The sequence below is a fragment of the Anarrhichthys ocellatus genome, unplaced genomic scaffold (genome assembly GCF_004355925.1).
Source record: "Anarrhichthys ocellatus isolate YVR2014 unplaced genomic scaffold, GSC_Weel_1.0 scaffold12, whole genome shotgun sequence".
Taxonomy (NCBI): Eukaryota; Metazoa; Chordata; class Actinopteri; order Perciformes; family Anarhichadidae; genus Anarrhichthys; species Anarrhichthys ocellatus.
The window spans coordinates 8,151,935-8,175,679 of record NW_022280042.1 but is presented as its reverse complement, the minus strand read 5'-3'; the positions used below and the strand labels follow the sequence as shown (position 1 = coordinate 8,175,679).

At 43.0% G+C, this 23,745-nt stretch overlaps 1 protein-coding gene across 2 annotated transcripts; it reads left to right on the top strand.

Annotated features, from left to right (window-relative positions):
* The first annotated feature begins 13,857 nt into the window (after positions 1–13,857).
* Positions 13,858–18,528, top strand: hpxb (hemopexin b). Of its 2 annotated transcripts, none has more exons than XM_031851998.1 (10): positions 13,858–13,988; positions 14,581–14,606; positions 14,731–14,811; positions 16,179–16,336; positions 16,415–16,568; positions 16,712–16,924; positions 17,012–17,104; positions 17,716–17,846; positions 17,957–18,104; positions 18,176–18,528. In XM_031851998.1, exons 1-10 carry the CDS (start codon positions 13,924–13,926, stop codon positions 18,400–18,402), a joined length of 1,296 nt encoding a protein of 431 aa, XP_031707858.1. In that variant the 5' UTR covers positions 13,858–13,923; the 3' UTR covers positions 18,403–18,528. The 2 variants fall into 2 exon arrangements, with proteins under 2 accessions (XP_031707858.1, XP_031707857.1); XM_031851997.1 differs by having other exon boundaries at positions 14,728–14,811.
* Positions 18,529–23,745: the final 5,217 nt, after the last annotated feature.

Here is a 23,745-nt window from a genome sequence, read left to right as displayed (position 1 = left end):
GTTAAAGTAAGGTTTACTGTGTTCAAAGTACAGAGCAAAGTTCGTTAATTGGAGGTCGTTCCAAACCAAACCCACCACCGGACAAGAACATTGATTTGAGACGGTTAACAAGGGCGATGACATCCCGTCAAATCGCCTACTGGTTCACATTCTGTGGTTCCTCTTTGTCATTTGAATAGTCTGAACTGTAATTTAATCATGCTTGTCTGTTCTATTGCACGTCTGTTCATCCTGGGAGATGTTTACTTCCTCAGTTGTTGAGGTTTGCATTTCTTCCTTGTTAAAGGGTTGTTTTGGGGGAGTTTTTCCTCACCCAAATGGAGGGTCTGGTATGATGTGCAGATTGTGAAGCCCCTCGAGGCCAATTGTGATTTGTGATATTGGGCATGTATGAATAAATCGACTTGACACTCTTCTGAGATGCAGCTCCCGGATCATATTGTGAGCCAAAAAAAAAAAAAGCAGCTACAATGAACTCAGTAGAGAAGTGGATTCGGATGAGCAGCTTCACTACATGTGTGGGCGTTGGATGTACATCCTTAGGTGCAGAATTGTCCAATATGGACGTTATTCCTGGGGATACCATGCAGAAGTACTGCATGTGATTGACACAAAAAAATTAAAGCCACGGTGTAAAGTTTACAGCCAACGGACCCTTAAACGCTCATTCTACACAAGAAGGAAGGAGGGAACAAAATGACCTCTCCTTTCAAATAACACACCCAGGCTGAAGGTCTAAATCTGCTTCCCACAAGGATACCACACATGCTCTTCTGCTTTCTTCCACTCTCTGCTGCACACACACCCTGTTCGCACATAAACACACACACACACGATCATGCCAGCAGGGAGGTGGCGGTTAGCGTGGCGCTGTCACCGGGGGATTCTGGGTGGGGTTTGCGGGGAAAGGGAGAGGTGTAAATTGGGCGAGCGCTGGGTGCAAAGCCTCGTGAGGGAAAGCTTGGTGCTCGTCCTCTTGATGCTCTGTCACTCACTCACTCACAGAACGAGAGATACAGGTGGTGGGTGAGGTGAAGATGCGGAGGGGGGGAGAAGCGGTTTCGCTCTCATTTGTGTTATATTGTGTTTGTATCAGGACCGCGGGCTCCGTTGTGTCTTCCGCGGCGCCTCTTTCTTTAACCCCCGTGCCTACTCTCGGTGCACTGCGAAACATCACATTCGATTTGAAAGCAGAACGAAAATGTGGCAAAGAGCGAGAATGTGAGAAAGTCCAGGAGAAAGACTTGTGATTGTGATGGTGTTGACCGCGAGTAAACAGGTTTACCCCATAATTTCATATCCATCTACTTGACGTTGATGAAATTTGAAACTGGAATCAGCGAAACGAAAGCTAAAGGCGAGCAGGTGTGACTTGCCTTTGATCATAGCGGAGACCAATTGCAATTAGGCCCAAAATGGCTTGACGGAGGTATCAGGGGGCCGCTTGCAGATTATGTATTTTTAATCAGAGTTGTTAGCATCTGTGATGGATGCCCATTTTACTCACACCAGCCTCCGATGGCGTATGTCATGTTTGCTGGCTGTGAATTACCTCAGTGTGTATGCTGTCCATTAACTGCATGAGGAGGTGCACATCCCCCTCCGTAGTGTCGCCCACTATCTCAACTGGTGAGCTTCTGGGAAACAAATGTTTCTGAGGTTGCCGTCACATCTCAGAAACATCATCAACGCACCAACTCGCTCGCTGATAATTCTCTAATAAACCTAACTAAGTTGTTTCCTGTAAAAGGCGGAAGGTTATTTTGAAAAGACTGTGATCCAAAATCCAAACCGGATGATGGCGCTATATGAAAAGCTAAGTGCTTACAATGAATCATGAAGGGGACGTGAATGTCTGCACCAAATGTCGTGGCAATCCATCCAATAGTTGTTGAGATATTTTAGCCTGGACCAAATTGGTGGACCCACCGATCGGCAGACATCGGCATCATAACTTACAAAGCTAAACCAACCGGTACAGATCTGTAAAAAGTCTCCCTTGGTGGGCTGTAATGTTGCTGCTAGTGTGGCTGAAAGGCCGCACAGGCCTCAGCTGACATTCTGCTCATCAGAACTAAATGGCATGACGGTGTCCCACCTATTGTAGCCTTTTTATGTTGGCTGCCAGTCCGTTTAAGGATTGATTCGAATATTTTATTGATTACTCTTAAGCCCTTTGGCTCCTTGCTGTTTTTCACACCGGTGCCTTATGTCTGCATAGTCCTGTCTTAACAGATTTCGCTGGGGGCGGATGCAGATTGTGCCGGTTTAAACGGACCGAAGCTAAACACGGCAGAGCGCGGTGATCTTTTACGACCTTACAGTAAAACCTATATTTGACAAAAGCTTTTGCCGATAAGGCCCCAAAGCTCCGCAATGACCAGCCTGAGAAACTGAAGCTTAAATGCTCCACTGTGCTCTGTTTGGTGCTCAGTGGGTTCTCAGAGACATTTTCCTGGTAAAGCGACGCCGGTGGGAGCTGTGAGAGTGAACCAAAACTATACTATAATATTATAGCTGATTGGAACCCCTTGAGTGATAATTCTCTGTGGATCCATAACAACCTACACCTTCCACAAACACAGTCATTTGATCCATTGTTAACACAAAAATACGGGAGTATAGCAGCTTGAAACATTCTGAGACTCAAAATGACAGCTGCGTTCTGTCAACAGCCGTTGAGATTCAGACAATCATCCGGAGAAAATCATTCTCATTAAAGCACAACTTATTACAGTTTACGCGGCATAAATATTCCATATTTACAAAGACTAAAGGCTCTGTTTGCCAGTGTGTGTGTGTGTGTGTTTGTGTGGCCCCTAACTCGACCATGTGCTAACCCCACACAGCTGCAGAGTCCCCTTGAGGGTTTGTCGCACAGGCAACAGAGGAAGGGCGGAGGAAGAGGGGGTTGGGGGGGGGTGTGGACTGAACACTCTCATCTCCATGCAGTGTTCTGGCAAAGACATCGTACACCGCTGTGGATGTGCGTCTCTTGTGCTATTGCTCAATCTTTTTAGGCCTGTCAGTTCGGCTTTTCATCAGACAATTCAGCGGGCGCAGGGGTTGGAGTGCCGATCGTGTACTTCGGTGTGTTAATGCACGTGTACAGGGGACAGATACTCCTCAGAGGGAATCAAGAAGCACCAAATCTGATTGTTTTCCTTTTTGCAGCATCTCCAGTATGGACACTAATTAAATCCAGGTGTCTTTTCATGTGCCATAGCTGAACGAAAATGTACGATTATGGGATTTGTCTTCATGAAACTACACAAATCTGTTTTGCTGGGACTTCTTTCAGACACAAAGCAGCTCGGAGGAGTCCGGCCTGAGAAACAGTAGTGGAGAAACCAAGGAGTCTCAGGTTCCTCAAATATCCCTGTCAATCAAATGCCGTTTCCTCTGAGTGCGTTTTCTATCTGTCAAGGGTCATAGAGAGTGAGGATGAGACCCGCTCCCTCCCTCCCTCCCTCCCTCCCCTCCCTCTCCTTAGAGGTGTATCTCTACCTTGTGCATCACGTCTGGGCATGACCTGTTGCTAGGTAACCCTGGGTCACAGCTGCACACTATGGCAGAGCCTTTTCTTTTTTTATTTATCAGTGAGTTATGTGGGAGACGGGGGCTGTAATTTATTAGTTTGATATTGGGCAGGCAGCGCAAGTTTGGGATTGTAAAAAGAAGAGACGGCCTATAGCTCATCAAAATGCTTATTCTGATCCCGGGCCTCGGTCCGCTGAAGAGATTCACAACAGAGCGGATCGCGGCATTATATATTCATCCGCTTTTTTACTAAGAAAATCGAGCATCTCCAACAACAAAGCCAATGGTAATGCAGTTTCCATGCTGGTAATTGAACAGATGTGGTCAGAGCTTAAAGGACCGAGAAAGAGGGGAATTCATCTCAGTACAGTATGTGACTGATTCATGTCCAAGGATGAAGTGGGTGCAGACAAATAGTGTTATCAAGCTTTGTAGTCATGACAGAGACATTAACCCGCTGGTACGAATTGATGCAAAACTTGCACCAGACTGATTGAGCGAACACACATCCTGAGATAAAGGGTTTTCAAGGAAATAAAAGGCTAAATTAATGGCAAAATATGGTAAATGTCTGGTCTGTTCGTCAACTGGAATATAGTTTAAGCAGCTTTTTAAGGAAAACTGACTGTTTACTTTCTTGCAGAGAGTTAGATAAGAAGATTGATACCACTCTTAAAGCAACAGCCAGAAGATGACTAGCTTAGCTTAGCATAAAACTGGAAACAGGCGAGGTTAGCCAACACCTCTAAAGCTCGCTGATGTCACATTTCCTCTGCATGGGACGTTATACGTCACTGTATTTTTTAAATAATCTGATTAGTCAGAGAGACACGGGACTTCCTGCACAAAGCAGGAAGTCCCGTGAAATAGCCAAGCTACCGTCAATAGCGACTTTTTTCATTCACTCGACAGATGTATTTTTAAATTTCAGCCCGCTAATTACGGTGTAAACTTCGCCATACACTAAGACGTACACAATGTACACTACGACGTGTGTCAAGCTAGCCGTTTCCCTCTCTTTCTATGCTAAGCTAAGCTGACTGGCAGCTAACTGTATTTTGACCAGACAGATATGAGAGTGTCTTCTCTCATCCGAAAATATTAAAATGTTGCATTGGAAGTCAAAATCTAGGAAGCAGTTCCACACTTTATACTTGACGACATCACAAATTTGAGTTTTGGCACTCTAGTTTTTGGATTTTGGAAAGTTGTTTATGTTTACTAATATCTTTGGACATATGAATTTTGAAATTAGGTGTAGTTCCCCTTCAAGGCAGCAAGGTAGAAATAAAAATATATGATTACTAGCAGATCCAAGTGTGCTAATGCGCTAAACTGAGATGGCGAGCATGGTAAACGTTATACCTGCTGAACATCAACATGTTAATGTTGTTAGCATGTTAGCATGCCTTAAGTTTGGCATTGTCATCTTGGTTTTTTCGTTCGTCACCATCTTGGCTTTTTGCAACCACAAGGTCACAAGAGGGTGGAGCTTAGTACATCTGACCAGAAACCTGTCAATCACAAGGTAGCCCCGCCCTAAAGCATCCCCTGCTTTATGGTCTGTTTGACTCTAAATGGACCATAATTTACTAATTGAACATCATGCTGTATTGAAGAAGACTTGAAACTAGAGATTGAGACCATAAACTCATGTTTACAATGTTTACTGAGGGAATAAATCAAGAGAGAAGTCTTTTTGCAACCAGAGGAGTCGCCCCCTGATGGTCAGTGGAGAGAATGCAGGTTCAAGGCACTTCTGCATTGGCTTCACGTTTCAGATCAGGAGGTTGCCACCTGAGCCCAAAGCACTGCTGCACCTAAACTAGCATGGCTGTAGACTCTGTCTTGTTCTTACATGATAAAAAAAAGGTTACATTCAGTTTGTTATAATTACAAGGAATGTTAGTTTCTTTAATAACCATTTAATAATAATAACTTTAAGAAGTTATTTTAGCCTCTTTAACCTTTTAGCTCAATTTCTTCCAAAATGCTTCTAACATTGGGCATTTCAAAATCAAGTGTAGAAGATCTGCATTTGTGTTTTTACATTTTTGGCTCATACATGTTGTTATTGTCAGATCTATGTATGTTATAAGCAATATAGTGAATCGTGGAAATTAAAGGGTTTATTCCAATCTGCATCATCATAGGCACAGTGTAAATCCAGCTCACATTTATGTTTTATAAAAGTTGTTTTGAATAGTTAGTAGGGCAGTTATCGATGAAGGAATTTAGTAATAAAATGTAGATGTATCAGAGGAGGTTCTCTAGAAATTTCAGGAAAGGTTTCCACAGTGTCTGATTTGTTTCTTGGAAGAATTAGAAACCAACCAGTTTATTATCATATCAGAGATTCCAAAGTATTCTCACATTATTCATAGTGTCACTTTATCACAAAACCCTAAAATTAGGTTGGCAAACGTTGGGACAGACTGCTACCATCTGAAAGTTTTACAGTTTTTGCAACACTTCAGAGTGATATTAATTTGTGATGCATCTGCTGCCGTTGACTCGGCCACAGATCTCCTCACCCTGATCAAAGCATCCCGGGTCTCACCCACAACACTTTGTGTTAGATTCCTCTCCCTAATGCGCGTGTGATGAATATTTCTCAGATGCTTCCTTTAGGCCATATCTGATCAAAACAAACGCACCTGCACTTTTTTCTTTCTCCCCCCCCCTCCCCTTCTTTGCAACTGCAACTCCCCCAGGACGGGTAAAAATTGACTCCCTGGCTTCCTCCACCAGGCAATTACGTGCCATCTGTTCCCATCTTGGTTGTTCCAGCTCGTTTTGTTTCTGCGATTGTTCGGCTAATATCATAGGCCTGAAAGTGTTAGAGAGAGGAAGGGGGTGGCGGAGGGGGGGGACACACAAAAATGAGGAGTGGCATGAAGAGGAATTAATCAAATCTAACAGCAGAACCAGATCTTCCCCTCTGAAAGGAGATAGTCCCACAAGAATGAGGACCATTACCATATTCATCACCTAATATTGCCGGCTGTATGCAAAGCGAGAGAGAAGAGTGCGATGTGACTTTCTTGACCGCCTTTCTAATTCCATCTGTGCAAGCTTGCAGACCTCTTCTTTTTTTAATTGTTTGTTTGCAACAAGTCTGCTTAGAAGCTGCTTTGCTGTGATGCTGCCATTTGTTTGGGAGTGGTAATAATAACCCATTAACTCCCCTGTCATACATCGCACTGATATTGATATATATAGATATATGTGTGTGGTTGTTATGCTGCCATGCTGAATCATATTATTGTTTTGTTACAGTAACTATTGGGCCCATTACTCTCTGCCACACACACACGGGCCGTGGAGCCGTGCGGATTTAATTGTGGTGATGTTGCAGGCGAGGCGAGCAGCTGGATCGGAGAGTTTTAACAGTGATATCAATAACGGAGCGCCACCTTAGGCTCATATAATTTTCCGTCCCTCCTGACAGAGCGGAAGATAGAAATAATCAGTCACAACACCAGCCAGGCAGCCTGTAGGACCCCGCGTGACATGCAGCAACAGTGATGGCTCAGGACCCATCTGTGTCCGTGGGGGGGGGGGGGCTGCCTGGCTGGTGTTGTGACTGATTATTTCTATCTTCCGCTCTGTCAGGAGGGACGGAAAATTATATGAGCCTAAGGTGGCGCTCCGTTATTGATATCACTGTTAAAACTCTCCGATCCAGCTGCTCGCGTCGCCTGCAACATCACCACAGTGAAGGGGGGGCCAACGCTCTGTGTGTGTGTGTGTGTGTGAGAGGATAATTGGTGAGATGTTGGATCCTATAAGAAGATGGAATCTGTCACACTGCTTTAAGGCTCATACAGTAGATAGCCACTTAATCCACTGATCTAGTGAGAAACAAGGTCAGGTATGTTTCCGGTGCCTTCGTAAAAAGTCGGTTCACTTGGTTCTAAAGATATTGAACAACTTTAAATATCTCGTCTCGTCTCGGGGGGGATGAGATGTATTACTGGACAATTAAGAGCAGCATGAACACAGAAGACGAATAAAGAAATGTTCTTCTTTTACAAAAGCCTCCACCGATTTTAAACAAGTGGAATAAAAACAGCTGATCGTCCTGTGCAGACTGATCTGAGCACCACCTGCAGAACAGAACTAGTTCAAGTTGCTTTATGTGACGTAACTTATATTTAAGAAGTCTCTCGTTAACATACATTTTTCTAAACAGAAGACTCCGTCCTGTCACTCAGCCTCTGCCTCAGTGCGGTCGTCCATCCGCACTATCTCCATGACGGACTTTTGAAGAGTAAATTAGCTAAACAGCTTGCACGTTATAACTAAGTAGAGACTGATCATCTATTTACTGTAAATATAATGACATTTGATTTGAGGTGCCCAGCATCAGCTGTACAGGTGGATCTCTTTCTTTGAAGCTTTGTATTTGCTGACATCTAGTGGTCACATGGTGAAACATGCACGTAATAGGATCATTTATAAAACGGCAGATAATTATTTGTAGGTAATATGTATCAGTATAACATATTATGGATAAAGTCTGTGAAAATATCTTTTTATTTATTGCCACTTTCTCCATTTTTGGATGGAAATGATTTATTGTGAAGCCCCAAAACGAGTAACCTGAGCGTGCTTTTAAACCCTCATTTAAATGCAAGTAATTCAGCATCAGAAATATTGATATTACAAATGATATTCTGTTATAGATTTGACTCTTTAACCATCTGTGTTTTGAGTATTTCTCTCAAGTCAGAATCTCAAAACAGTAAACCTGCTCTCACTCCCAAAAGTCCATCTCCATGTTTGCATTTCAACAACAAAACCTGCACTATTCATCTTTTCTGATCAGTTTGTTGACAAATGGTCAGTTGATTAACACCCAAAAAAACAAATGATCCCGTGCAGAAGGCAATGAAAAAAAAAGGGGGAGGGAAAAGGGGGTGAGTGACGGAGAGAAGTGGAGAGAGGAACAAGTGGAGGCTGTGGCAGAGAGAGCCGCAGAGGAAGAAGAACACACCTGGAGTTCAGGTAAGACGTCTTTTTGTTTTAATGCACTGGTGTAATCGTATATTTTATTCTTACATGTTGCAGCTTAAATCAGAATAAAAACTTCTCTTCAGCTTTTGTGCTCGGAATGGAATTTTAAGATAAAACATTTTGTTTATTTGGGGCAGTTTTCTGGCTACGCATTTCTTTGTTTTAAGCCACTGAAGTGCGTTTAATATACATTTCAAAGAGGCCTATACCTTTGAGCTCCATAACTTGCGGAGAATGGCTCCTTTGTTTAGTTTCGCTCCGCTGGAATGCTCCTGAACATCCCGTGTAATCCTCTCAATTATGAATGGCATCATTTATTTTGTAGCCTCAGCACCTCGGCGATGGACGTCCGGTAACTTAGCAACTACCGCCTCTCATTCAACATTAAAGAGGGGTAACGTGAGACGACCCGGCGGCCTCGCTCCGGGAGAGCGACAGGGATTTGTTACCGACACACAACCCACATTTTCCCTCAGTCCAACAAACAGATTGATGACTCCTTACCTGTAAACGTGTGTGTGCATTAAGGGCCGCTTTGACATTGAGATTGTATGCAAGATTATGTTTTTCTTTAAGTTCTTATTAATGTAAAATCTCAACCACTCTGAGCAGCATACTACGAATGTCACCAGCAGATAAAATCTAGAACACCGTTTTTAAAACATGGGAAAGAGATTTGATCCTTTGGCCCTCTTAGGTCACATGTGTCCAGGGGGACTTTATTGTGAACGCGCAAGTAAAATGACACCTCGCCCTTTCATCCTCGCAAAAGCCTTGTATTTTTTGCTCCGGGAGGGGCTATGAAGGCTCTATACTAGGTCTACACTGTTCACATATATGCACACACTGGTACCCACGATCACCACCTCAGAAAATGATCCATTTTCCACATTCATAAAGAACTGACCCTTCTCCTGGCAGTGTCTCACATACCTTGTGTTGGTGGTGAAAGACGGAGTTCAGTTTCAATGCCATGAGCAGATAAGCGTTGGTGTTTCCACCAAGTGACAATGAGGGGTCTGTGCTGCATTCGGAAGCAACTGTTCGAGACCGTTGAGGTCTCACGATGAGTGACGTTAAGAGATGTGACTTGGCATGAACACATAAACCCCTCTGTCTCACCTTGTTACGCAATGACCATCCAATGATCACATAATGTCGGAAAATAGCTATCAAATCTAAAAAAATGAAGTCAAAGAAGCACAGCATGGCTTTGGTGATCCAAAGCAAATGTTTGCTCAATAGAGAGGTACATTAGATGTGCTTTAAGGTAATTTATCGTTGTAGTGATGTAGCGATCAATGGCTGCCAACAGTGTTGAAGTCTGAATACAACGCTGACCTCGGGGAAACAGGACAGCGGTTACCTGAGAGCACGTTAATGTCTTTAGAGACATTGAATATTGTGAGGGACAGATAAAGTTGCAACGAAAGGGGAACCTGTGTCCCAGTTTTGAAACAGCAGCAGAAATGTGTACACAAGTCGTCACATGGTGTATGTGATACACCGAGGTCAACAGGTTGGTCAAATAGAATTGTTCATTTAAAAAACATTACAGGATGAATGTTCTAGACTAGACCCGTTTTCTCTTTGGTTGTTCTCGTAGGGTAAAAAGCACCAATATGTTGATAAATGCTTTGTTGTAAGAGTTTTGATAACACATTTGTTATTTGCATTTTCTCTTTGTCTTTACAGAAACATACTCAAAAAGTAGCGAAAGGTAAAACCCCAGAGAACAAGAGTTTTCCGATCTACCATCCACAATGTTAGTGCGGTCTCATTCAGAGAGAAGAGCCCTCCTTGGGTTCTCAGCCCTCTTGACACACAGCACTCCAAAACAGAGAGATGTGACCCTCCCACCTCCTCTATCCTTCACCCCACAGGTGTCCATCTTTACACCCACATCTCTTACTTCACTACCTCCCTGGGTGACTCAGGCCCTCTCCAACCTGGAGCAAGGAGAACGAGAACTGCAGAGCCTCAGGGAGCGGCAGCAGGCCGAGGTGGACGAGGTGAACCGTGAGTTGGACAGTGCTGCGATTGAAGCTCATAGAGAGGAGCGACGGCTTCTCGAGAAGGTGGAGCGGGACCACCGAGAGGCCCAGCGGCACCTCAGTCAGGTGAAGATGGAGAACGCTGCAACGGTGCGAGTTGTCCAGTCACTTGTTGACCAGCAACTTAGAAAAATTGGACAACTGAAGGAGCAGATACAAAGGTGGGGCGGTACCGCTGGTGGATCCAACAAAAATCAACTCCAAAGAGGAGTGGCAGAGGTCACCCAACCTTGGGAGATCTCTTTAACAATGAAAAGGGTCAGTTTCCTAACAAGCCCTGCGTCCAAGACCCTAAGCTTAGGGGAAATTGATGTTCGAGAGCAAAGTATGACCTACCCAATTAGTGTCTGTGGTGTCGAAGGACAGAAGTGTGCCTTGCACTCAGGGGATAAAGCATTTTCAAACAATACCCCTTTTGAAATTCGAAAGGAACCACAACAACACAGAGCTGGGCATCAGTACAGTCCAGAGGAGAGCAATACGGCAAACAGTGGGAACATGCGTGTTATCCGGAAACTACGTCTGTCAAGCTCAACAGAGAACGAGGACGATCTCAAATCCCCCACCTTAAAGTCTCCCGTACCAAGACGTCGTGGCGTGTCCAAGTCATCCCAAGACAAGGAAGTGGAGTCTGTGTGTTCAGACACACAGGGCCAAGACCTTTTCCTTGTTATCCCACCGGTCTCCAGTCAAGGAGAATCTGAAGGTGATGAATCTGATGGCAGGCAAACTGGTACAAAAAGACCCTCCACGCTGAAGGGTAAGAGGAAGCAAAAGGCCCTTGTCTTGGTCTCATATGAAGAACCATCCTGCCCTCCTGAAGAAACTGATGCAAAAAGCAGTTATGTGACAATATCTCCAAAGACTAGGCGCAAAGGTTCACTCTCCACGCACAGTCTTGTAGATCTTTCCACCAGACATCCACTTTCTAGACACACCCTACCAAAGAAAAAGACCTCAAATCAATCATCAATGGACAGTGGAAGCCCTCCATCCCCAGTGGACAGTGAGGATTCCTGTTACACCTATACTGTGAATACTCCAGTCAATGGATCCCTGAAGCAAGAGCACTACCGCTCAATGTCCACCACTGAACTCTCAGGTAAACTTTGTTCTTTGATTAACAGTGACAAGGATGAGCGTCGAGGAATCAGGAAGGTTTGCAGAATGCGTCTTGCCTCTGAACCTTCAACTCTTCAACAAGGTAATGGCACGGAATCTGACAGGAGCTCTAGTGAGCGACAATCCAGATCCCAGACTCGTGTTACACAGGGTTCAAGTTTAAACCGAGTGAGCAGATCTCTGTCCATGTCCGCCATTGAAGGAGACAAATTACACCAAGGCAAGGAATCACAGCAATACAACAAGGACAAGAAAGAGAAAGTTGTGCCAGCTTTGGGGGAACTGGAGGAAGAGGGTGGTTCAACTGCATTAGACTCAGCTTTTCTGGTCAAACAGTTTGGAAAACAAGGATCGGGTCGCGCTGACTTCAACCTACCAAGTGGCGTCCATGCAACTGTCAAAGGGCAACTATTTGTAGTGGATTGTGGAAACGCCCGCATTCAGGTGACTGATCTCCAGAAGAATGTTGTGCAGCAGGTGTCTCCTACGGGATCAGAAAGATCTTCCCGCATCTGCAACTACTTTGACGTGGCTGTGAACTCAAAGGGCCTCATTGCCCTGACCTGTGCTGCTGAACGAGCTGTGTTGGTGTTCAGCCGTCATGGACGCCTCCTGCAAACGTTTGGAGGCACATTGATTGGTTCAACCAACGAAGAGCTGGATGCTCCCAGAGGGGTGACTGTGACGCGTCAAGATGAGTTCTTGGTCGCTGACATCAAGCGTGGCACCCTAACTTCCCTCAAGCTGGACCCTAAAACCGGGGCCAGATTGGAGCGCACGGTGGTGACCGGGTACCACAGGCCCTACCTAGTGGCAGCCTGTCTCACGACTGGGCTAATGGCCGTGTCCGAACGAGGAAACGAGACTGGACGTGTCCCATGCATCCGGGTCCTGGAGCCCGGCTGGAACACTATCCGAATCCTGGGGGTGTGTTCTGGCTTGGGGCCAGTTCTGACCTGCCCTTGGGGTCTCTGCATTGACAACGATGGGGACGTCCTGGTGGCAGACTGGGGCAAGCAGCACTACCGTGTTCTCCTCTACCCATCTAAAGGTGTCGGCTGGCCTCTGGTGAACGACAGCCTGAGTAGCCCAAGGGGCCTGGCGCTGCTCCCTGATGGCCACCTGGTCGTGTCAGACAGCATGAATCATTGCATCAAGATCTACCGCTACAAGTGAACCACAGAGAATGTTGAGGACAGAGAAAGAAACAAACTCGTAGAGTCGAGAATAATTGATATGATAGGGCGAGAGGGTTAAATTTGTAATTGCAGGCAGAATAATATCCTTTTTCTTTGAGTGTAATGTACAGCCTCTACCTCCAACCAGCTTTATTTTGTCGAACACCATTGATTCGATTTTAATTGATGATGGTACTTTATGCTTTTTTCATCATAGCAGATTACTACAAATTATTTTCATCACATCTATTTAGTACAAAAGATACACATAGTGGATAAAAGTACTAATGCATGCTTTTAAATTACTCTCGAGTGTTGTTCTAATCTCGATTGATCTACAGTAATGTACACAGCCCATAATGCTGTGTGCCTGAATGATATTCAATGACATTTTGTGAACTATGGCCAAATTGCAAAACATTTCATGAATCAATAATCAAGACAAATTTGAGAAGTACAATCTATCGTGTAATCAGCAGATCAAACTATTGAGTTTGCTCAAGCTTGGGAGGGGCTTAATGATTTTTGTACTATACATTTCTCTGACTAAAAAGAATTAAACTTTGATTTAAATCTATTTGCATTATTCTGTTGTTACCGGGGCTATTGCCCAACCACACCTAACCTAAGAGGCTGGTTATTAGGCTTTTAGGTGTTTCTCTGGTGGCCGTGTTTACCCAAAGTGTGTGTATTACTAGAAAAGTCTTTCACCAAACAAAAACGATAGAACAATATGCCCCAATTTCTAGAACATCTATTTATCAAACAAAGCTAGGAGTGGGAACATTTTAACCGGAACAATCAATAACTTCATTTGAAATCCAGAGAGAGAGAGATTGTGAATGATCTTACTCATCGTTTTGCAACAACTAAAATTCCAATGTACACACACAAACACACAGTTACCCAACTTGTTACCTAACCCACACACATCAATATAAGAGTGTGCGGGCTTTGCACAGCTACAACTCTGTTCCACAGCCAGACTCCACATCCGAGGACTTCACAGCATGGAGCTGCTCCCCAAAACCCTGTTTCTGTGCTTAGCACTTGCCCTCACCAATGGAGGACCTGTGTGAGTATTAATGAACTCTTCAATCTTGAAATGAATTCACGCTCAAAATAGGTGATAGGTGCTCTAGCTCTAATTCTGATCTCGAGATGCTTTGAAATTTATTTTCAGTTATGTAGCACAGCATTATATGAGCATGTATCTATAAATACAGGGGGTACAAATAAAGTATAGCTTATAGTATAATGCAAACCGATACAATAACCCTGTAAATAGCTCCTTCAGAGTGCCAACTTTTGAGGCTGTGGGTGTGACTTTGGGTTTTTGTTTCATTGGATCACATTGAACAATATGGTGTTTCCGTTATTTTGTCCCCCCCTCTGTAATTTGGATCATTCCTACTTTCCTGTATTTTCTCCTCAGCAGAAACGTGCAAGTCACGGTGCATTCATGTCACAACTCTATCTGCTGGCTCCCAAAGGTCGCCAGTTGGATCGATGCAAACAAATACAAATACAGCGCAAAGCCGTTGCATAACTTTGGTGGCGTGTCACTGATTGACCCTCCTATCGTCGTGACTTAAGGATTTTTGGAAATGTAATCTGATACTATGCTGAACTGCAGAAAAATAAAGATCTATTTTTATCATCCACAGGCCGCCAAATGATACAGCAGTAGATGGTGGGTTTTAAATAAACATATTAATTCACAGCCCTGCTTTCTCACATAAACATTCATTTCTGTCCAATGATACACATATTCTGTATTTGCCAGTATTTCAGTTTTCAGTATTTCTGTTTAGAAGCTGCTCTACCAGACCGGTGTGAAGGCATTGAGTTTGATGCCGTCACTCCAGACGAGAAAGGAAACACTTTCTACTTCAAAGGTTTGGAATAATTCTATAAATAATGATGGACTTTATTGTCTTTTGGGGTTATTGTCTTTCTCCATTATCCTTTTGAACCAGGTTTGGTGTCAAATAGCTGATAACCTAAACCTAACCACAGGGGGGCGCTATGACTTTAACAGGAAGGAAACACTATTAAACGGGGGAACCGATTTCGACATAACATCGGTACCTGGAGAAGCAGTTCACATCAAAACAAACACATGAAAATGACACGTTTAGCATGTAGCAACATATTATTTCTGCACATCCACATAACGGGATGAAGCTCGGCTACACGCTCATGATACCCATTCTAACAGAAACGAAACGAAACTCCAACACCAAGCAACTAAACGAACACACGCTAACAGCGCGCGAAGTTGTGTTAATGTTGCTACTTCATGCTAGCCGCCCAACAATATGTCACTCTGAAAGTGTCTAAAATATCGTGTCCAAAACTAAACCAGCAGCAAGAAGAGGAACATAAAATTCAACTTTAAACAGTCATAACCATAAAGATGTCTTACCTTCGCTGTTGTGTGTTCAGAGTTGTGTTGGAGGGCGTGTCCACGATGCTAATGGCTAACGCTAGCGTACCCACGCTGCTAATGTCTAGCGTTACTCCAATGTCTCTTAATCATTTTTGATCATATTCAAGCCGTCTGCATTAATTAAGACATTAATAAACAACCTATGCTCACCCGTGTGTGTGATAACACGGTCTGTCTCGATGAATTGTGATACTGGCCTTCAATACAGGCATGAGCTGGTTAAATAGACCAATGGGTTATGTCTTTTTTTAATGGGAATATGTAAAGAGGTCTAAATGGTTGATTTTTGTTGTTTTTACATGTCGTTTTTACCTATATTGACATATACATTCAATTAAATTGGTTTTACAGTTACCTGAGAACATTTCAAATGGCACAGACGGTACACAAATGTACCAAAGTGGCCAATTTGTAGATTCCGCCTCAACATGCCTCTACTGAAACCTCTCCATCTTTGCTGTGATTCACTTTATTAGCATCAGTCTGTGCAAAGGTAATGTTCAAATGTTGCGCTATGGTATTAAAGACATTTTGGGCTGTGACGGCATCATTCCACACGGATATTCACGATAAAAGTGTGCAGTTTTGTTTGGCGGAAATAACAGTTAAATAATGCTGTGTCCTATCTTCATTTAATCTGACCCAGTAACATATGTACTGATGCTTACACGTCTGCAGAAATACCACAAGTGGTGCCTTCATTATCATACCAAGATGATTTAAAAATACTTTGTAGTCTACTCAGTGCCTGAGCCAGAGGCCCAAACTGAATATTGATTGATTGCCTTGACAAAGTGGATGTTTTCCCTTCAGGCGGCCACTTGTGGAATGGTTTCCACGGTGAGGCCCAGCTCTCCAATGAGTTCTTCAAGGAGCTTGATGACATCCATCACATCGGCCACGTGGACGCCGCCTTCCTTATGCACAACGCAGACAACCCAGGCGACCACGACCACATCTATTTCTTCCTGGTATGGTCCCCAAGGTGCGTTCGTTTTTCTCAGCTCCAGATATCTCTGTACCTACACGTTGTCTAATGTCACCTCCAGGATGACAAGGTGTTCAGCTATTACAACCACACTCTGGAGGCCGGCTATCCCAAAGAGATCCAGGAGGACTTCCCAGGAGTCCCCTCGCATCTGGATTCAGCCGTGGAGTGTCCCAAAGGAGAGTGCATGGCCGACTCGGTTCTGTTCTTCAAGGGTACATTGGCCTTCGCTGTAAAGATATCCATCTCACTAAATAATGTTTAAATTAAAATTAATAAATGAAAGAATGAGTTTATTAACTTAGGCTGCTGTAAATAGATAATTGGTAACTCAAACTATGTTATTCCCCCCCCACAGGACATGATGTGCATGTGTATGATATTACCACAAAGATAGTGAAGATCAAGACGTGGGCCCACTTGCCCGTCTGCACCTCCGCTCAACGCTGGCTGGAGCACTACTACTGTTTCCACGGACACAACTTCACCAGGTTCAACCCGGTGACCGGAGAGGTGAGCGGCTCCTACCCCAAGGACATCCGCCACTACTTCATGAAGTGCCGGGACTTCGGTGGGTTTCCTCTGTCGATTCGGTTCCAGTGATTTAGTGCAGAGCTATTTTTCGGGTAATCGCGTAATCGTCTGTGTTTCACTACAGGTCATGGAGGTAACTACCAAGTCCCGAAATGCAGTGAGGTCAAGTTAGATGCCATCACCACTGATGATGCAGGCAAAAGTTATTCATTTGCAGGTAAAGTAAAAAAAAGAAGAAGAAAAAAGTAGTCTTTAAAGGAATAGCTCAACATTTTGGGAACTACAGTAGGCTTATTTGTGTTCTTGCTGAGAGTTAGAGGTATAAAGCTAGAGCCAGGATACTATTAGCTTAGCTTAGCATAAATACCAGAAGCAGGAAGAAACGAGCCTGAGATATAACGACCATATCTTACAAAATGACACCCCCATCAGCATCAGCTGAACTTTGTAGCTAGTTACTGCGCTAACATGCTAAACGTAGAGCTGCTAGTATCACAAACGAGATATAACATTTTAGTTACTACTTTAGCTTTAATGTTAAGCTTTAAAACTAGTTAGAAGCATTCTTTTTAACTTTGGCAAGGCTAGCTGTTTCCCCCTTTATGCTAAGCTACAGCTAATCACCTGCTGGCTCTAGCTTTGTCTTTAACGCACATATATGAGAGTGGTATCGATCTTCTCATCTAACTCCCTGTCATCTTACCTAAATTTAAAAAGCATACCTCCCAATATGCAAAGCTATTCCTTTGGATTTTTTTTTTCTCGGGTTGATAATTTCTTTCAAGCTTGCTCTAAAGCGCTCACAAGACGTCCGTTCCATCTGCTCAGGCTCCATGTACATGCGCCTGGACACCCGTAGTAGCGGCCTCCACGCCTTCCCAATCACCAGGGCGTGGAAAAAGATCAGCAACGGGGTAGACGCCGTCTTTTCCCACGCCGACGACATGTACTTCATCAAGGTAGACTTTGAAGTAACCGGAAAAACTTCTTGAAAAAAACCTTGACGCGTCTATGCGTGCGTGTTGAAGTTAATACTAAAATTGCCTCCCGTGCTGCCAAACCCCTGCAGGATGATCAAGTTTACATCTACAAAACAGCGGCTCACTACACCCTGATTGAAGGCTACCCTAAAACCCTGAAGGAGGAGCTCGGAATCGAAGGACACGTGGACGCCGCTTTTGTCTGTCCAAATGAACACACGGTTCATGTAATCCAAGGTAAGGTTACGGAGTTCTTATATCTCTTTTGGTGAATTTGGAATGTTGACAAAACATCTTTCTTCCAACAGGAAATATGATACGGTACGTGGACCTTATCGCCACACCCAGGGCCGTGACCGAATATCCCTTGCCCTTGTCCGGCATCGACGCCACTCTGTGCGATGCGGAAGGAATCCAGTTGTTCAAGGGCTCGCAGCATTACAAGTACGAGTCCCCCATGCTACTATCTATGAGCAGGATAGCCCCTCACCCTCTCCCCATTACCAACGCCTTGTTGGGATGTCGCAATGAGTAGTTTCTCAGTCACACTAGAGAGTGGAAGAGAGAGGGAAGAACTACATGTGTAAGCTTTTGATAACTCCTTCCCTCCCATGCATCGTGGAGTTTAAGTTGTTTAATGAATAAAATGTGGAAAACGTCATACTGGAGTCAATTTCAGTGATTATTCTGTCAACATCTTATGATATCTTTATGATAAAAAGAACATTTGGTAACACTTTCTATGACGCCCATGTCTATGATTCCCTGTAAACATACTTTGACCACTTAAAGTAACTTACAATCACAACAATATTTGCTGTCGGTTTGGGTGTGAATCAAAAACAATAATGGGGAACAAAATCCAAAGTAAATGTATGAAGTAATGACAGCATTTGTCCACTAGAGGACCTACTGTACAAATGAATGTGAAAGTCTGAATGCAGGGGGGGGGGTTCTCTCCATTTACTAATGTTGTCTGTAGTGTACTGAGCTCTGTGAAGCAATTAGCAAGCAATATGCTTCAAAAGAGAAGCAATTTATGGAGACAGCTCTCTACTCAGATCACCTGAAGAGGGAGCTGCTCCTGCAGTGACTTTTCACGGATTTCAATCAGAATCGCAGATGTAGACAGATGTAGACAGATGTGACAAATTGCTGGTGGCCAAAACTTTATTTTTTTATTTTTCGCAAAGAAACCGGCTGGATGACAACAACCAGCGGTACAAAGACATGCCTCCTTCAGTCACCGGGGTCGAGTAGTGCCGCGTAAAGCACGGAGAGGCCTCATAGTCGTGCAGACTGAGAGCGAAGCACTCGACCAGCTGAGCCACGACAGAATCCCAGACAGATTGGCTCTCGAATTAAAAAACAGAACGAGATGTTCTCAGCAAGAAAATACAGTCAACGGACCTATGCTTTTAGTTTTTAATGCAGTCATCTGCATATCTGTCAGTGTGCTGGGTCTTTGTAATTTGTTACATTTTAATGGAAATTAATGTTAAATTAAATTTAAACCCTCCACAAGTCATAACGTTTAGGGCCAAAATGTCTAAAAATGGTGGTTATCTAATTTGGGACTCCTGGTTTCTGTCATTATTAAAATAAATACAGTATTTTCACAACTGTCCGTGCTCATATTGGACCATATGGACATGTACGCAGCAGCCTGCAAGAGCCCAGAGGTCGGACGGCATTAGCAGGCATTCAAGGCCTTTTCACTCCCTGGAGAGGTTTTTTGTTCAGCCAAAATCCCTAGGACTTTCAGCGAGCATAAAGGAAGTGCTGGCCTCAGCACAGCTTAATGGGCGAGGCCATGAGCTCATACACACACACACACACCAGAACACACATGCATGTGCACATAGAAACACCACCGCAAACACACACATGCATAGCAGACAGTACGTGTTTTCATCGCGCACACAGAGCGGCCGGCTATCAAGTAATATTAATATGCTGTGATGATGCTGAAATATTACGCATGCATTCTTTTATTTATTTCCTTTTGCTTTACTGAAAAACATTAACTGGCATTAGCCTCAGGTAGAAAAAAACAAATGTCCAGAATGGAAAGGATTCATCCCCTGGGGAGCATGAATCTAATCAATAAATTCAATCCCAATCTGCATGTTAGATTTTGATATTTCTCTCGGACAAGTGGAAATTTTAGCTGGATATTGGCAACAGTTGGCAGGAAAGGGCACAGGGTCACCAAAACATTCATCCTCTGGGGACCATGAACAGCTGCAGGAAATGCATTCACAATCCAGCCATTGGTTTTCAGTATTTTGATTTAAACATCACAATGTTTAGGCATCTATCTTGTATTTTTGTCCCATGATTTGTAAATCATGGGTTCTTGAAATCAGAATAAAAAAGAAGAGAGAGAAAATCCAAAAAGAAAACGCCAACCATGGCAGGAAACAGTTATTGGTACAAAAAAAGTTTATTCAGTAACAGCTCTGTAAACATCTGAGGTAAATGAACATTTACATCAACATGTTCCTTAACAAAAAGGTTCAGACGCAAGGCACTTCTCTTCAAAGACTGTCGCTTTACAGCAGGAGTAATGGGGGGGCACCATGAACATCCCATCACACAACGTCTGTTTTCCATCGCGGGATGGTTTTTGATTCATGGCACATCCGTGGTGTAAAAGTTGGAATAGCCAAAAGTCTCCCAATCGATATTCAGGACAGAAAAGAACAATCACTTTAGATTCATTTCTTGTCCGTCGCAAGTCTAATTTGATAGTGTTATATCCATAAATAAACAAAAATATGTTAATATCCTTCCTCCAAGGACACCCTTTTTTTTTCCATTTATAATATCTTCAGTGGCCTATAACTAACTGTGCAACTCTATATCTACATATCAAAGGTACTAAGAACAGCTACAACAAGGTTATGAAATAAGTAAATAGAAATAGAAATATAGAAATAAGTAAAATGAACCTTGTTCTCTTTTAGAGACGACGCTCGACGCAACGTCTTTTTTTAAGTGTTATTGTAGTTGTCCATTCCCAGAAGGGTTGTTAAACTGATCGCATGGGCGGAGCCATGATTGTTAGGTTCCCGCGCAAAGGCTCTTTAAAAATTCCTTCATGTATCGTGATTTCTTTGGCACAAATATCTTTGGTTTGTTAAATATCTTTTATTAAATCTAACACAACATGTGCTTCAGTTGCCGTAGTGTGCTGAAGTTGTTTATTGGCACCTCAGTTTGATCAGACGTGTAAACATCCGACACAGCATAGAACCGGTCTATGGTTCATCCCATCTTTAGAAAACTTGTTGTAAATAAGTACAAATCTGCATCCTACCGCATTTGTCATTTGCTTAAATGGTTGCATTCATGACAATTTGGAAATGGTACATTTTCAAATTAGGACTTCTAAAAATACAGCTCGACACGCTACTGACCTCTTTGTTAAACTTAAAATCACAGCGTAGCTTCATAGCGCGACTGAGGGACAGACCACAGAGGGATCAAATGTAACAGACGAACACTATTTAACGACGGCGCTGTTTGATTTGGATGTTTCAGTTAGCCGTGTGTATTCGAGTTTCTGGGCGTCGGGCAATATAGCGTCTCGAAGCCGTCAGCTAGGACTACAGTACGCAGTGGAAGGATACGTTCACGATGATGACTTTTACTCAGGTGCCTTTTACCGTTGGGATGTTAGACATCGTTTACATCCAAAATAAATTACGGCAAAAGTTATTTTGGGGCGACACGAAGCTTCACGGAGAAAATCCAAACAAAAGGAACGTTAGCCAAGATCTCTTCTGGCTAAAGACATATCTTATCATATCTTCATGTCTTAAAAACCAACCAATCTGTCCTTTTTATAAATCTATTTAACGTTACCGTAGAAATAAGGAGGGAGCAAACCTCCCTCTTTACGGAGCGTTAGCTATACGTTAGCTAGTTAGCTGGCGTTTTGCTAAGATTAGCTAACTTCAGAAGTGACCACATACAATATAACGTGCGTGTGGAGACACTGGGACCAATGTCGTATGACTTCTAAAGTAATGTCACCTTTGACCTTTAGAGAACAGACGCAGCATATCGAAGAATTTGAATTCACTATTGAGCTGATGTACACGTTCCAAGTTGCCATGAATGCAGATGAGCAACGTTCCCAATATATAGATTCGTTTTAAAAAGAAACATTAATGGAGTCACTCTAACATGTGACTCATGCAGCATGACTTCTTCTTCTAAGGAGGATGAACCCGAGACTATGTCACGGGTTATTTACCTGGTGGTAAAACGTTTAACCCGACCTGAGCAAGACTACAAAAAACACAAAGGCCGTGAGATGTGGTTGAAAGCGAGTAAGGAGACCTTGAGTTAAGATTATTTGATCAAACTAAAAAAACAAACATTTTGTTTGTATTTAAATGTGGAATCAGACTTTACTTTGATTTGGTTATTTTTGCCTGCAGTGTTTAAATGCTAATTGAGGCACATGTGGTATAAACTAGCGCTTTTTCTAGTATACTCGTAGTACTCTTTCAAGTATAATCAACTAATATTCTGCTCAGAGAGAAACGCAAAGAGATACAAATACGTAAACACTGTTTGCACCAAACCCTGCTCTGTTGACTTGCTCATAGGGGGCATTTCTACTCCTGAATAAAAACACTTATGCTTTGATTTGATGAATTAAACCTGCTGGGGAGGAAATTTATATCGGCCATTTTCTGTTTGTTTTTGTCGTTGTCGGCAGGAATTAATGAGAAGAACAAAAAAAATGAACATTCCTATGTGGGATGTCTGTGAAGAACTGACAGCAGAAATAAAAGTTAGCACTTTTTTTTTTTTTTTTTAAAGATCATATTGATTTTTTTTTTTTTTTTTCAAAATAAAAATCTAAAATCTACTGTATAACCTACAGCTAGTCTGGAAAAGGAACGTAGAGTCCTCCTATACAGAAGAGCTAGGGGGAACTCCACAGTTCTGTAACACACTGCAAACACAAGCGTCAGAAAGAAGCTGTACCGATTCGTATGCTCTGTTCAAGCTGCAGCGCTACTGTAAATGTAGTTTAAGCCCTTGATCGTGTACTCTTTTAACAGATTACCTCGAGTCTTCTAACACCGGAGCTTCGCATAAAGTGACCTGTGGGGCCAATGTCAGAAAAAACGCGAAAGCACTTTGGATTTTCTCGATAGAAGTCGTTATAAATTTGCAGCTTGACCAGTAACCAGTAGGAAGTTCTGTAAAACATCCTGTGGTGCCTGTCAATACTATCAATCATTATATATTTACATATTTATATACTTTATATAGTTTACCCTGATGTAACTGCAGAGATGTCATTTTGTAAACACTGAAACAAGATTAAGGTAACACACACACACACACACACACACACAGCCTGTGAAGCCTAAGGACTAGTCTCAGGGTGGGACTGCTTTATCGCTCTCCTCTGTCACTGCATCCCTCTCTTCATTGAAACTACAGGCTGGCTGAGCGCCGCACACGCACACGGACAGACGCAACGCGACGCCACGGACCGTTCAGCTCCATCATCACGTCACAAAGAAAAAAAAATATTTTTTTTAAAATAAAGAAACAAAAGTGCAAACCTCTCCTCAGATGTCTCCCGGCAAAGAAATTAAATTAAATGAAAGATAAAAGAATATAGCATTGCTGCCTCTATGCTCCCAAACGTATTAGTTAGTCCAATCATCATCATCACAATAACCTTTCCTTATTTGCGTGTGTGTGCTAGCTATATATATATATATATATATATAAATATATATACTGTAGGTGTGTGTGTGTGTGTGTGTGTGAGTATGTGTAACTCCCTGTATAGCTCCCCTGTCCTTTGGCCTGTTGGCTCTTAATTAAGAAGAATGTAGCC

Bases quoted from the DNA above. Each gene is read 5' to 3' on its own strand.
- hpxb (XM_031851997.1), top strand. From the start codon at position 13,924: ATGGAGCTGCTCCCCAAAACCCTGTTTCTGTGCTTAGCACTTGCCCTC. The intron at 14,812-16,178 runs GTTTGGAATAAT...TTTTCCCTTCAG, and splicing joins AAACACTTTCTACTTCAAAG to GCGGCCACTTGTGGAATGGT. The intron at 18,105-18,175 runs GTAAGGTTACGG...TTCTTCCAACAG, and splicing joins CACGGTTCATGTAATCCAAG to GAAATATGATACGGTACGTG.